The sequence below is a fragment of the Lissotriton helveticus genome, chromosome 7 (assembly GCF_964261635.1).
Source record: "Lissotriton helveticus chromosome 7, aLisHel1.1, whole genome shotgun sequence".
Classification (NCBI taxonomy): Eukaryota; Metazoa; Chordata; class Amphibia; order Caudata; family Salamandridae; genus Lissotriton; species Lissotriton helveticus.
In genome coordinates this window covers 667,917,680-667,933,098 of record NC_136068.1, presented here as the reverse complement: position 1 = coordinate 667,933,098, position 15,419 = coordinate 667,917,680, and the positions used below count along the sequence as shown (strand labels likewise).

The window sequence follows — 15,419 nt, the reverse complement described above, 5'->3', positions numbered from 1 at the left end:
ATACCAATCCAAACCCGTCGGCATTTGGAATGACCAAGCCGTATGGAGCAGAATTGTACATCTTTATGGCCCGTGTTTGCAAATGACTGAGTATGTTGCTGGATTTGGACATCCCTTCCAAATCGTGCCGTCCGACTCGAATCGGAAGTCAGAATCAGACTTTGGGGGCCTATAGTGGGCCCCCCTACACATGGAGCCTTCCCAATAAGGCCCTTGAGGGTACCCATGGGTATACTCTTACCAGCCATGCACAGTGTGGCAGGCAGGGGTTGCCCACCACAGGGCGCCCGATTCTTCCCAGCCATCCCTTTCTTCAATGGGAGCCTACTCATTTGGTCGGAACAAAGGCTCCCATTGAAGTCAATGGAAGTCCAACCAAATTGTATCTGGAAGCATCCGGATGCATCGTATTTGGCTGGTTGGACTCCAGATCCGATTCGGTTGGAAACCATTGGGAAGCTTTCCAAACCGCATCGGAATCAGGCCCTAAGTTGGATTTACAATGGTAATTATTTTTTCTTGTTTTTAAGTTGTATGTATTTTTATTTATGTTTTAGGATTTAATTAAAACAAGTACTTGTGATTATATTTTTATATTTTTATTAAAAGGATTTTAAAAGTCTATTTGTTTTAGTAGTTATTGATTATGTATGTTATTTTAACTCTTATAATTGTATTTTATGTTTTTTACGTGTTTTTGTTTTATTAACTTTGAGGAATTTTAAATGTAGTCGTGCATTTTCTGATTTTTATGATTTAATGAGTATATTTTAATATTTAATTTAAATTATGTTTCTTTTTTTAATTATATATCTATATATTATATATACACATACATATAGTTATACAGTTTATTATAATTTACTTTTATTACATGATTTAATCATCCTTTAATTGAGTTTGGAGTGGGACTAGTATTCTGAACCCTGCCAAAGTCCAACATTTTCATAGCTGTTGCTCATTAAGGAGTGAGAATAGTAAACCTGAGAATCCAAAGGCCAATACTTTCCATTCTGTTGCTTAGATTGGATTTTGTTTGAAGTTACATATTTATTCATATGTTTAACTTAAATGTATGTTTACTTTTCTGTATTTTATATACATATATATTATATTGATATATATATATATCAATTTGTTGTTAAATGTATTACAGTTAGTTTTAATTATAAAAATGATTAAATAAATACCAACCTATTTTTTCGATATTTTGTCCATAGAATTATTGTAGTCAATATTATTGTATTTTACGTGGTAAACATTTAAAATTGATATTTGAGGATTGGCTGAAAATTGTGATAATATACTATTCAGTTGGAAACTATAAAACATGTGGAACTGAGAAACCTACTATAAATCCACATAAACTTTGCAGCAGAATGGGATACTTCTATTCACAAAGCTCTGCTGCTGCTAGTTACCCTAAGACCAACCCAGATCACCACAGTAACCTTCAGGCAACATATATGAAGCAATGCCAAGTCCTATAAAACAGACTATTTTTCTATTAGATCATCTTAGGATATCGGAAACATATCATAGGTTCCCGGAATGACGTCACAGTAATAGAATACCTAGGGGGATATTCTCAAGCACGTGTGTTAATCATTGCAAAATTTGCTTAACGCAACTTTGCATATCACAGTCTATCGTGGGCAAATAACAGCGTCTTAACGTTGTATTCTCAACATGGCGGCACCATGCAATAGTTCCACGATAACATGCCAAATGATCGCATTAAAACGAACGTGATGCTGGAAAAACGCCAAAAAACGAAAGCAAAAAAAGTTGCGATGTCCCAAATTCACACGCCTCATGCGGGAAAATGCACCATAAAAGCAGTCAAAAATAAAAAATACATAAATAAACTGTGTAGCACCATGAATGTACCCGGACCGACTGCAGAGGACAACGCGAACCCCACAAGCCGCACAGACGACCAGGCTGGGACTTCAGGGAAAGGCAAGGACAAGAAGAAGAAGAAGACACGGTTCAGACCGCAAGAAAACAGGATCCTGATAATGGAGGTGACAGAACACCATCAACCACTATTCGTCACCTCCACTGTGTCATTGGTGACAAAAAATGGGATATGGCAGTCCATCATGGACAAGGTGAATGCAGACGGAGTGCAGAGGAGGACAACGGAAGTGAGTTGAAAATGGCCAAGTACAAACACACATCCGTGATGTAGTTGAAATGTCCACTGGCCTGCATCAAATAGTCAGCTCCTCACAAACAGTCACAATGTACAGTGTCATGCAGTCTGTATGTAAACTTGTACAATGCGTCAACATACATGTCAACACAATGGTCACATTCATCTCCCCTTCACATGGCAGTGGGACATTCAACACCTCCTGCAGTGCAGACCAGACAACTCATAAGTGATGATGAAGAGGACCTCCACACCGTTGCCCTACAACAGCTCATGGACATCTACGGCAACACACCTCCAGGAGCAGGGCAGCCCAGCTGCATCCCGGAGACCCCACCCGCTGCACAGACCACACAGCAGGAAGCACACACCACCACGGCTGGCTCCCAGCACCTCACCCAAGCACACATCGCATTCCAAGGCCAGGTGTTAGACTGCAAGAGGGAGGTGGCTGAACAGGTGCGGTGGTGTTTGAAATAATGGCAGCCGAACTAGATCACATACGCGGGTGGCTAATTCCCATCAGGGACCACTTACACTCAACAACGGACACACACACTGCGACATAGACACACACATTTGCGCAATTCCAGTACTGAACCACGCCTACAGCCCCGGAATAATCATTCACACCAGTCCACTCCTCTAACATATTGATGGGGGGACGACCGAGCTACATGTACAAGGTCTTACCCACTGCCTGGGGTGACTAGATTGCCTACGTTGTACACCGCACAATGTAATATGGTAGGTCCCGGGGCCACCATGCATAAGTAATGAACACACAGACACACTGTGATAGTCAGTTGAACGGGCTATGGGCACATGTACCCAGCTACTGTTTATTACCAAGCCCACATGACCAGTAACGCCTTTGCTGGATGGGCGTGGGGTGAGTGTGATCCTGCCCTAAGGGAGTGGTTGGAGCTGGCAACAACTACAACAGTGATCACTATTGAAGCGGAAACAGAAATCACATAACACAAACAACTGCTAGGCATCATAGTGGTAGCCGGAGCAAGCACAGAGGTCACCCTTATATTCAGTCAGAAGGTTCCATGAGTTGCAGTGGACTGAGGTAGGGGGACCAGAGCTGAACATGCTCATGTGAGAAATTGTCTCAGGTTGTGACCCTTTGGGATATCCCTGCTGCAGCTGCAGTAGGGTGTGTTACACCTGCCACATCTCACCCATCATCGTCCCAGGTCCTTCACATTGCCTGAGGTGACATAGTTGTGTCCGCAGTCCACAGCACAATACTCAATCATAGCTCCTGGTGTGTAGCTGGACTACCACCTCCAGTCTGCATTCCTGCCTTCTGGTTGTTGCCTCCTGCCCTCCCATTGTCTGGGCCTTCTCCCTTCCGCACACTTGCTTTATCTTCCTCATCATCGTCCCATGTCTTCCCCATTGCATGAGGTGACATTGTTGCGTGAGCTGTCCACAGCACAAAACTCAATCAGAAACGGTCCATGAGTTGTGGGGAACTGAGTCAGTGACACCTGAAGAGCTGAGCAGGGTATCAAGATGATGATGGAATCCGCGACAAGTGTGTGCGACTCTGATAGCCTGGCTGTAAGACTCTTTCGACTCTGGCAGTTGTCGATTGAGGTGGTCCTGGCGGTGGTGGCGTGTGCATCCTGCGGTGATGCGTCATCTAGGCAGGTCTGGACTGGATTCGATGTTTGAGCCCTGGTGGACCACAGTTCAGGCCGGAGGCAGCAACCAGTGCAGGGACACAGGCCCATGGCGTTGATGACCCCCAGGCCATCAACTCAAAGGCCATACAAAAGCCAGTCAGACTGGGTCCATGACTTGAGCTGCACAGAGTTAGTGGCACCAGATGCAGTGAAGCCCGCACGATTCAGAAAAGGGGGTGGTGATGAACAGAGTGTCTGAATTAAGCAGACCACTCTTACCCAGTCCAAAGATCAGGGCTTGATCCATCACCGTTATTTATCTCACTGCCCCATCCCAGCTCAGAACCTGGCTATATGCAAATTAGTCTGTCCCTGGCCCAGTGCATCATGGGAACAGGGCAGACAAAACTACCAAGCCAATTCTTCACCAGAAAGGAGACAAGCTACCGGGGACCGGTTTCTGGCATTTCAGCCTCTTCGGCCCGGCTTGCTTGAATCCTGATGGAGCAGTGAGAAAGGGACTCATGTCTGAGTATACCCTGCCACACCTATAGTGGCCAAAAACGATTCAGAAAAGGGGGTGGTGATGAACAGAGTGTCTGAATTAAGCAGACCACTCTTACCCAGTCCAAAGATCAGGGCTTGATCCATCACCGTTATTTATCTCACTGCCCCATCCCAGCTCAGAACCTGGCTATATGCAAATTAGTCTGTCCCTGGCCCAGTGCATCATGGGAACAGGGCAGACAAAACTACCAAGCCAATTCTTCACCAGAAAGGAGACAAGCTACCGGGGACCGGTTTCTGGCATTTCAGCCTCTTCGGCCCGGCTTGCTTGAATCCTGATGGAGCAGTGAGAAAGGGACTCATGTCTGAGTATACCCTGCCACACCTATAGTGGCCAAAAACGATTCAGAAAAGGGGGTGGTGATGAACAGAGTGTCTGAATTAAGCAGACCACTCTTACCCAGTCCAAAGATCAGGGCTTGATCCATCACCGTTATTTATCTCACTGCCCCATCCCAGCTCAGAACCTGGCTATATGCAAATTAGTCTGTCCCTGGCCCAGTGCATCATGGGAACAGGGCAGACAAAACTACCAAGCCAATTCTTCACCAGAAAGGAGACAAGCTACCGGGGACCGGTTTCTGGCATTTCAGCCTCTTCGGCCCGGCTTGCTTGAATCCTGATGGAGCAGTGAGAAAGGGACTCATGTCTGAGTATACCCTGCCACACCTATAGTGGCCAAAAACGATTCAGAAAAGGGGGTGGTGATGAACAGAGTGTCTGAATTAAGCAGACCACTCTTACCCAGTCCAAAGATCAGGGCTTGATCCATCACCGTTATTTATCTCACTGCCCCATCCCAGCTCAGAACCTGGCTATATGCAAATTAGTCTGTCCCTGGCCCAGTGCATCATGGGAACAGGGCAGACAAAACTACCAAGCCAATTCTTCACCAGAAAGGAGACAAGCTACCGGGGACCGGTTTCTGGCATTTCAGCCTCTTCGGCCCGGCTTGCTTGAATCCTGATGGAGCAGTGAGAAAGGGACTCATGTCTGAGTATACCCTGCCACACCTATAGTGGCCAAAAACGATTCAGAAAAGGGGGTGGTGATGAACAGAGTGTCTGAATTAAGCAGACCACTCTTACCCAGTCCAAAGATCAGGGCTTGATCCATCACCGTTATTTATCTCACTGCCCCATCCCAGCTCAGAACCTGGCTATATGCAAATTAGTCTGTCCCTGGCCCAGTGCATCATGGGAACAGGGCAGACAAAACTACCAAGCCAATTCTTCACCAGAAAGGAGACAAGCTACCGGGGACCGGTTTCTGGCATTTCAGCCTCTTCGGCCCGGCTTGCTTGAATCCTGATGGAGCAGTGAGAAAGGGACTCATGTCTGAGTATACCCTGCCACACCTATAGTGGCCAAAAACGATTCAGAAAAGGGGGTGGTGATGAACAGAGTGTCTGAATTAAGCAGACCACTCTTACCCAGTCCAAAGATCAGGGCTTGATCCATCACCGTTATTTATCTCACTGCCCCATCCCAGCTCAGAACCTGGCTATATGCAAATTAGTCTGTCCCTGGCCCAGTGCATCATGGGAACAGGGCAGACAAAACTACCAAGCCAATTCTTCACCAGAAAGGAGACAAGCTACCGGGGACCGGTTTCTGGCATTTCAGCCTCTTCGGCCCGGCTTGCTTGAATCCTGATGGAGCAGTGAGAAAGGGACTCATGTCTGAGTATACCCTGCCACACCTATAGTGGCCAAAAACGATTCAGAAAAGGGGGTGGTGATGAACAGAGTGTCTGAATTAAGCAGACCACTCTTACCCAGTCCAAAGATCAGGGCTTGATCCATCACCGTTATTTATCTCACTGCCCCATCCCAGCTCAGAACCTGGCTATATGCAAATTAGTCTGTCCCTGGCCCAGTGCATCATGGGAACAGGGCAGACAAAACTACCAAGCCAATTCTTCACCAGCCCGCACAGGCACACTGCCACGGGACGGTGACTTGCGGTGCACTGATATAGGGGCACCAGAGAAGAGCGGGTCCTCATCGATCTCCAAGGTGAATGTCGTGGAGTGTTTCGGGGACAGTGGAAGGTGTTCTTCCAGGGGATGATGCAGAGGGTTGAACCAAGCAGAAACAGTTAATAACATGGGCGGATTTTGCGGATCCACAATCCGCGGATTTTGCGGATTTGCGGATCGTGGATCCGCAAAATCCACGGATTTTGCGGATTTGTGGATTTGCGGATTTGGGCTGATGAATGAGTCACTGAATTTGAGCTTCAACTAGTTCCAGCGGCCATGTGTGTGTTACTTTACTATGCAATTGCCCCGATGGGCGCAGGGGTCCCTTGGGTGAGCTGTCCATCATAGTGGGTCAATGGCGGGAAGACGGTGCACACCGCGAGTGTGTGGGCGGGGCTTCCATGCAAATGCAAATGCACATGCCTCTCGTGTGTATAAAAGGTCTGAGACCGATCAGAGCAGTAGATGAAGAGACAGAAGCTCCTGGTCACAGGAACAGCAAAGGGATTGCACTCGTGAAAGTCAAGGATACAAAGGCCTCTATCCAGCATCACAGCTGATTTTCGACGGTAGATTTGGGAAGAAGGCACACCTGCCCAGCCTCGACGACGCTCACGATTGTTTTTGGGCTGATGAATGAGTCACTAAATTTGAGCTTCAACTAGTTCCAGCGACCATGTGTGTGTTACTATGCAATCGCGCCGAAGGGCGCAGAGGTCCCTTGGGTGAGCTGTCCATCATAGTGGGTCAATGGCGGGAAGACGGTGCACACCGCGAGTGTGTGAGCGGGACCAAACGTGCGGCCCTTCCATGCGAGTGCACATGCCTCTTGTGTGTATAAAAGGTCTGAGACCGATCAGAGCAGTAGATGAAGAGACAGAAGCTCCTGGTCACAGGAACAGCAAAGGGATTGCGCTCGTGAAAGTCAAGGATACAAAGGCCTCTATCCAGCATCACAGCTGATTTTCGACGGTAGATTTGGGAAGAAGGCACACTTGCCCAGCCTCGACGACGCTCACGATTGTTTTTGGGCTGATAAATGAGTCACTGAATTTGAGCTTCAACTAGTTCCAGCGACCATGTGTGTGTTACTATGCAATTGCACCGATGTGCGCAGGGGTCCCTTGAGTGAGCTGTCCATCATCCTGTAACTATTTTAGGATGGCGCCGGCAAGCTGCCAGCGCCATCCTAAAATAGTTACTAAATTAGCTTCATCAGGAAGCACTAATAGATAAAATAAAGCACCTGCTTTATTTTATCTATTAGTGCTTCCTGTTGAAGCTAACTTAGCTGACTTTGTAACAATTTTAGGAGGGCTTGCAGCTTGCCGGCGCCATCCTAAAATAGTTACAACTTCAAGCTTGAAGGCATGAACTTTTGCCCCCCGAATCCGCCGCTCGCGGATTCGCGGATTTTCGGTAAATTTGCGGGAGTTCGCGGATTGCGGATTTACCGAAAATCCGCAAAATCGGCGAGCGGAACGGATTTGACGCTCATGCTTAGAGGTGATGAATGCTACAGACTCATTTTTCACACCAAGTCAGTATCAGCTACATGATGATGAAGACAACCCCCAGGCCATAGACTCAGACGCCACCAAAGTTCAACCAGAGAGTGTCCATGAATTTCGGGGCACAGAGATAGTGGCACCAGAGCTGAAAGGGGATACAGTCTGCGATGATGCCTGTACAATGGTATAATCTCTGCCATGAATACACCAAGACTCAGTTCCAAATGTGCGACCTACTGGACCGCAGAGTGGGCCGGAGCTTGCGGTCACTGCTGGCCAAGCGCTGTTCAGCCAGCTCCTCCTGGGAGTCTCACACACTGAGTTGGAATGGCATGTGGCGATGATTTGTGGTTGATGGAGGTAGGACCACCGGAGCTGAGCGTGTGCGACGATGCCGTGTCCTGCCTGGTCAGGACTGGATTGGATTTGTATGAGGCTGGGTGAACCGCAGTGTAGGTAGAATACAGATTACTCTGTCGTTCTGGTACGGCCGAAGGCAGTAGTGAGCAAGTGACCAAAGACATGTGTTGTTGGAATGCTATGCCCAGAGTCGGTGGCACCACATCGTAGGGAGTACAGTGACATAAAACATCCCATTCACATATGGACTCGGGCATCATGAAATCAAGAATCAGTTCCAAATGTATGACCTACTGGGCCACAGTGTGGGCTGGAGGCAGCGATGGAGTACGTCAACGAGAAAGGAGTAATGTGGGCCTGTCTCGCGGAGGCTAGCAATGGTCTAAGGAGGCTGCCAAGGTCCCGGCTTGGAGCTTGCACTGGCATGTGGTGAGCCCTCCTTGACGCACGCCGGTGTCGGTAGGTGTGCAGTGAGGCCTGGGTGTACAGGGGCAGGAAGAACGGTTCTGGGGACCATCCACCTGGGTTGCAGCTAGCGCACAGGATCGCAGGCACCAACGTTCATGGCCTCGGCCTCATGGCGAGGTGAGAGGCGCCGTCCCGGCAGACATGTTGGCCATTGCGGAAGAGAACCACGCTCAGAGCAACTGGCTTTTTAGTCACACCTCTATGCTGGTTTGGCGTACCCCGGGCCAGCCCACTCCGCTCACGCTTACAGGGGGGGACATAACAAGCTACTGTTCTGCGATCTTCCCCACTGGCTGAGGTAACATGGTTGCATCCACTGTACAGTACACTCCAAACACCAGCAGTGTATATTGACATGGAAATGTCCCCTTCACACATGCCTGGTTCCCAACTCTCCCCACATTCTGTTATTGTGTGGCTGAGGTGCCATGCAGTTGCTGGCTTGTGTACATGGCTAACCCAGGTTGCCACAGTAAGTTGTGTTTTCATGTCTGGTATGTGGGCATGTTGGTTGTCATGTTCTATGTGATTTTGTAACGTGTGCATTCCCAGAGCTGTGAGTTGTATTTGGTGGAGTTGAGGTGTGTTGTGTGTTCAGTTGTTACTTACCGACAAGCAGTTCATAGCCATAGGTGGGTAGTTGTCGACAACATTTGTGAAGAGTCCCCGGTGGTCCACTATTGCCTGCACATTGATGGAATGAGTGTGCTTCCTGTTGTGGTGATTGTGTGCAGTGGCGGCAGGGGGCACAAGGAGTATATGTGTGCAATCAATTGCCCTCAACCCGTTTGGGAAGCCAGCAATGGCGTAGAAGCCTTGCTTGGTCTCCAGCTGTTCCTGCGCAGTGTGTGAGAAGTGCAGGTGCTGGGGTACAGAGCTGATGATGGCATCCAATACACGTGTGAGGAACTTGGATAGGGCTGGCTGTGTGACTCCTCCGATTCTGGCAGTTGTTGTTCCAATGGTACCAGAGGCCAACAAGCACAGCACAGCCATCGGCTTTGTCTGCGAGGGATGTTGGTTGTCCGCTGTGTTGGTACCGCCAGCCTATGGGCAATGAGGGTCAGGATGCAGAGCATGGTTGTCCTTTTGGGACTGTAGTGGGCAATGTTATCCTCTGGTGTTGAGTTTGTGGGGCTGGTGCGTTTTCCGAAGCTCCGCTGTCTTAGGCAGGACTAACATTTTTTGGCCCTCTAGATGAAGTGTTACGACTTCCCACAGGCAGAATGAATGAGCGATTTTATGTGCTGACCTGAGAGTAAATGGCCTCTAAGGAATGACCCCCCTGAAGCTTTATCTAAACATTAGGGTTGAACAGATTGCCTAACCAATGTTTCTACTTAGAAGTGTAAAGAGGTTAAAAGAAATAATTTTGACTTACATTGTTTATGTAACAGCATAGGAAATTCAGAAGACTTTTTATAGTGGCACGGACATCTTTAGTCTGAAATAGAATTGAAGGTACAAAGTGAAAAACAAGCATTATATTTTACAAAATTGATGATGACTTTTGCTTTGACCCCAAACATAGTTCAGTTCAGATAAAAATGGTCACCAGATGGATCAACCTAATTTACCTTCAACTGAAAATCGTCTAGTTTCTTTAGGAAATCTTCACTACATAGGAGATTGCAACAGCTGAATTTATATTAACGTTGAAATAGAATTAAGGGAGGAGTTCAGCCCGTAACTTACCCTCTACCTTTAAGGTTTCTTCCAGAAATCCGAGGATTTTCAGTTACCTGTGAGCTCGGAATAAGTCCCAAAGAACCCACAAAAAACATTTCACAGGCAAAACGTTAATTATGCACATATTTTTATAGTCCTTTCAAATTCATTTGCCACTAGTTAAGTGCTTACTCCTATCAGTCCTCATCAATTTAGACTTGTTCAACATCTGCTGACACCAGATAAATAATATACACTTTGGAAGACTCAACTCGAGTGTGACCCCACTCCCACCCAGACCTTCAAGATGCTACAGGAATTTGTTTAATCCCTCTTGCTTGGTTGAGAAGATTGGTCACGATTCTCACAAAACTCAATTAAAAGCAACTGACACATATTTTGTCACGAAGTGGTACAGTTTTTGCCTTTGGCAGCTTTCGCCTGTCAGTTATACTCCTCAATCTTACTCATGAGCCATAATGAGGATCTGGAAGATTCTGTCTGCACTTGGGGTGGGTGGTGGTAAACTCCACCGAAAGCTTGGCAAAAAAGGAGTTTTTTCAATGGTTTATGCATGAGCATGCAGGAAGCAATGTTAGCTGATTTGGCGTTTTGCAGTTTTTTATTTTTACTCCAAGTTCCAGAGAGATGAAATTCTCACTCATGTGGCTGTATCTGTCGCCTCCATGAATCTTTCCATGCATAAAATCACGTGCTTTCTCTCCGTTTTATGTCTGGCCAGAGACAACTTTAGCTGTTTTGCGAGACTATGATTTTATAAAAAATCATAAATAGAAAATAAACAAGTATATTCATAGGATGTGGGGTTAAGTCCAGAGCTGCCAATTGTGGAACTGGGGAACTAGGTCTGAGTCTTGGCATGGCCGCAACACCCTGTGATTCTGGGCAAATCACTTAATCTCCCAGCGCCTAAAAACAAAATTTTGTGACCCTGTGTAATGTAACTGGTGCTCATTTAAAGCGCTTTGATACCTTTGAATCGAGTTGGTGCTATGTAAAACTGTAAAACAAAAACATAGAGTGGCTTTCGGTTAGTGGTCTTCTCCATTGGTCTGTTCAGCTGCCATTCACATTTTGCTACCACCCACCACCGCATACAAATTAGGGTAGTAGGACAGCCCACTTCAGCCATTGGCTCTACTCACTGTGAGCAACTGCATTTTCAACTACATATGTACTTGTCAATTTAAAAAGTAGTCCACTGTGACAGGGCTGATGGGCTAATCTCTGTATATTTTTTTTTAATTTACGTTCTCTTTTTTTGCTTTGTCAGTGTTTACTTTTTTATATTTGCAGCATCACCCTGTAATGCAAACTGATGTTCTAAGGAGCATGTCTTGGTTGCTCTGTGAGTACACCTACCAGTAGTGCTCAACTTGAACCCGTGGTTTCCGATGCTAGGCACTGACACTTAATCATCAACAACGGCGCTTATAGCGTGAACTCGACCCAAAGGAATTGGAGTGCTTTTCATGAGCACCAGTTAGGGACACATTTATTTTCGGTAGGCACCAGGAGAATTAAAGAGGTGCAGAAGGCAATTGAGGACACGGCAGGAAAAAAGGCCCCTGGCCCAGACGGCGTACCAGCCGATATGTTTAAATCAAATTCGGGCATGTGGGCAGTGGTTCTCACTAATGTCTTCAATGTGATTAACCTGGAAAGGAAAAAAGCACCAACTACATGGTCACAGTCTGTAATAATTCCCATTTTCAAGAAGGGCCAAAGGGGAGACCCTAGATGTTATAGGCCCATTTCTTTGTTAGATTCCTCTTTTAAAATTTTGGGTAAAGTTATTTTGGAAAGAATTTCAACCTGGGCGACAAATAATAACATCTTATGCGACGCTCAGTATGGCTTTCGAGCCGGGAGAGGCACTGAGGATCAGTGCCTAAATTTACTTCTTACCCTGGGTAAATACACTGTAGCGTCAAAGGGTATGATGTATTTGGCTTTTATGGATCTGTCCACAGCCTTTGACCTGGTCAATAGGTCAAAGCTGTGGACAATACTTCTGGAACTGGGGTTAGACCAAGCACTGGTGAGCTTCCTGGCACGACTTCATAGTGATTTAAGGGCAACGATACGCATGTCACAAGAGGGAAATTGCACTGCCTTTTTTAAATCAGGAAGGGGGGTGCGCCAAGGGTGCATCCTGGCACCAATGCTCTTCTCACTTTATATTAATTCACTGGGAAAGACCCTGGAAACGGCCTCCATGGATGTACCACATATGGGTGACTCCTTAATGCCAGTCCTATTATATGCCGATGATACGGTATTGCTGGCAAGAACCCCTAATGGTTTACAACGCCTTTTAAATTCTTTTGGGGCTTTTATGCAAAGCTTGGATTTAGCAGTTAACATCGAGAAATCCCACGTTATGGCAGTAGGCAGTCGCCAAAATGGTATGAAAACCCTCACCTGTAATGGTTCAGTGTTATCTAAAGTAAAAGTCTTTACCTACCTAGGTGTGGTGTTCGATGGGAATGGGACATGGGCTCCACAAATCAAAAGTAAAGCTGCGGCTGTAAAAAGATCGGCTGCCTCCATCCTAGGTTTCGCTAAAAGGCTGGGTGGTAAACCACCTGAGGCTATTCTATCAATTTATAAAGCTAAAACACTGTCCATTGCGAGGTATGGGGCCATGATATGGGGTTATAAAAACCTGGGCCATATACAAAGAGAAGAAAATGTATTTCTTCGGTCTTTACTGGGCCTTCCAAAATCCACCCCAGCTTTTCCTGTACATATGGAACTGGGAATAGGGTACATTGAAGATTCTTTGACACTGGCCCCATTGCTGTCATGGATTAGGATATGGCTTAATCCAGCTTTAATTTTAAACCATGTGATTATTAGGGATTGTATGGGGAGGGAAAACGTGGCCAAGACCGGGTGGCTAAAATACATTAAAAATACAGTAGAATATTTAGGTCGACCTGAGTTGTATTCAAACCCCGAGAGCATTATGAGAGAGGACATTGACTGGGTAAAGAAAAACTTTAAAGAGAAAAAGGTTTTAGAGAGAGAGGCTAGCGAAATTTTAAAACCAACGGTTAGGGCCCACTATATGTTGGTTGCTTCGTTATCTATTCAATCCTACTTAACGATAGTAAATAAACCTTTTCATAGGTGGGTCCTCACTAAATTTCGTTTCAATCAAGCACATTTTTTGCTAGGTGAATATGAAAAATGGTGTAAGCCTCACGAAAATGCTCCCTGCAAATGTGACTACTTCTCAGATCAGGATATACTACATTTTTTGTTTTTCTGTCCCTTTTACAAGAATGGGAGGGAAAGATATATTAAACAAATTCTGAGAGGCTTTGTGCAGGTTAAGCCAGCTTTATTGTATTTACAACTCATGGAAACTTCAGTAGTAATGTATGGGGTTGCCAATTTTCTGACTATGTCAATCCGGTCAAAGCAAACAAGATTAAAAGTCAGTAATTAATGTAATTTAACTGCTTGTTTAGAATAACTTACCATTTTTTAATGTAACCGTGAAATGTGTCAAATATGAACTTATGAACTGCATGTTTTGCACTTTACCCTTAGGTTAGCATCTCTGCAATAGACATTCTAGTTCGCACTATATTTTTGAATACTGCCAATGGACTACCAGATTGTGATTACTGTAAATATGTTTGTAAAGATGATTTTTTAAATGAAATTTCTATGTACATAGCAATTCTTAACTTTTTAACTTGTTTTAAAAAAAAAATTTGTCTGTATGATTGAAAATGGTTCTGTAGCATCCTTTTATGATTTTAAAATAATCGAATAAAGTGTTTTCTGACTTGACTTGACTTGCCATTGGCTCTACTCACTGTGAGCAACTGCATTTTCAACTACATATGTACTTGTCAATTTAAAAAGTAGTCCACTGTGACAGGGCTGATGGGCTAATCTCTGTATATTTTTTTTTAATTTACGTTCTCTTTTTTTGCTTTGTCAGTGTTTACTTTTTTATATTTGCAGCATCACCCTGTAATGCAAACTGATGTTCTAAGGAGCATGTCTTGGTTGCTCTGTGAGTACACCTACCAGTAGTGCTCAACTTGAACCCGTGGTTTCCGATGCTAGGCACTGACACTTAATCATCAACAACGGCGCTTATAGCGTGAACTCGACCCAAAGGAATTGGAATGCTTTTCATGAGCACCAGTTAGGGACACATTTATTTTCGGTAGGCACCAGGAGATTAAGTGATTTGCCTAGAAACACAGGATGATGTGCTGACGCCGAGACTCAAACCTGGTTCCCCAGCTCCAAAGCCGGCAGGTCTGGCCGTTCGGTCACATCCTTTCCTTATTTATTATTTATTTATTTAAAACATTTGTATAGCGCAGCTGTCACCTTACAGGCATCCTGGCGCTGAGATATCACCAGAGGGGGGGAAGCACGGGGAAGAGCAAGCAGTGCATTGACCATCGAGTTAACCCTTTGGAAACAGCCAAGTTTTGACCCGTTTCCTAAAAGGAAGGAGTTCTTTCGTTTGACGATGTCTAGGGGCATACTGTTCCAGAGTTTAGCGGCCGCAACTCCGAAAGATCTGCCTCCGGTCCTAACTTTTTTAAATCTCAGCACTTTTACAAGACATGCCGTTGTCGAACGAAGTGCTCTGGATGGAATGTACCAGTCAAACATGGCTTGCAGAGAGCTGGGCCAAGATCCATGCAGAGCTTTGAAGACGAGGCAGACGGATTTAAAGGCCACTCGTTGTTTCAACGGGAGCCAATGGAGTTCGGCCATCGCCGCTGTGGCCGAGGATCTCCTGGGCCAGCCAAGAGCCAGTTTAGCAGCGGCAGATTGTACTCTTTGGAGTCTGTCTAACAGCAGGGCTGGAGACTCGAGTAGCAGCGCATTACAGTAGTCGAGGCGACTTAGAATAGTACACCTGACTATTAAAGCCCGGGCCTGTAAGGGAAGTAGTGGCAATATCTTACGTAGGGACCGAATGAGGGCCGAACAGGTGGACACTGTTTTCGCAACCTGGGCTTCCATGCTCAGTTTGTTGTCCATCATAACACCCAGATT

The 15,419-nt window shown here is 45.8% G+C and overlaps 1 protein-coding gene across 1 annotated transcript in view; it reads right to left on the bottom strand.

Annotated features, from left to right (window-relative positions):
* LOC144769219 (uncharacterized) overlaps positions 1 to 15,419 on the bottom strand; it is a 221,179-nt gene that overhangs the window by 164,387 nt on the left and 41,373 nt on the right. Inside the window, exon 3 of the mRNA XM_078653259.1 lies at positions 10,069 to 10,131. Coding sequence (XP_078509385.1) covers positions 10,069 to 10,131 — 63 coding nt within the window. The remainder of the gene's footprint in view (positions 1 to 10,068; positions 10,132 to 15,419) is intronic.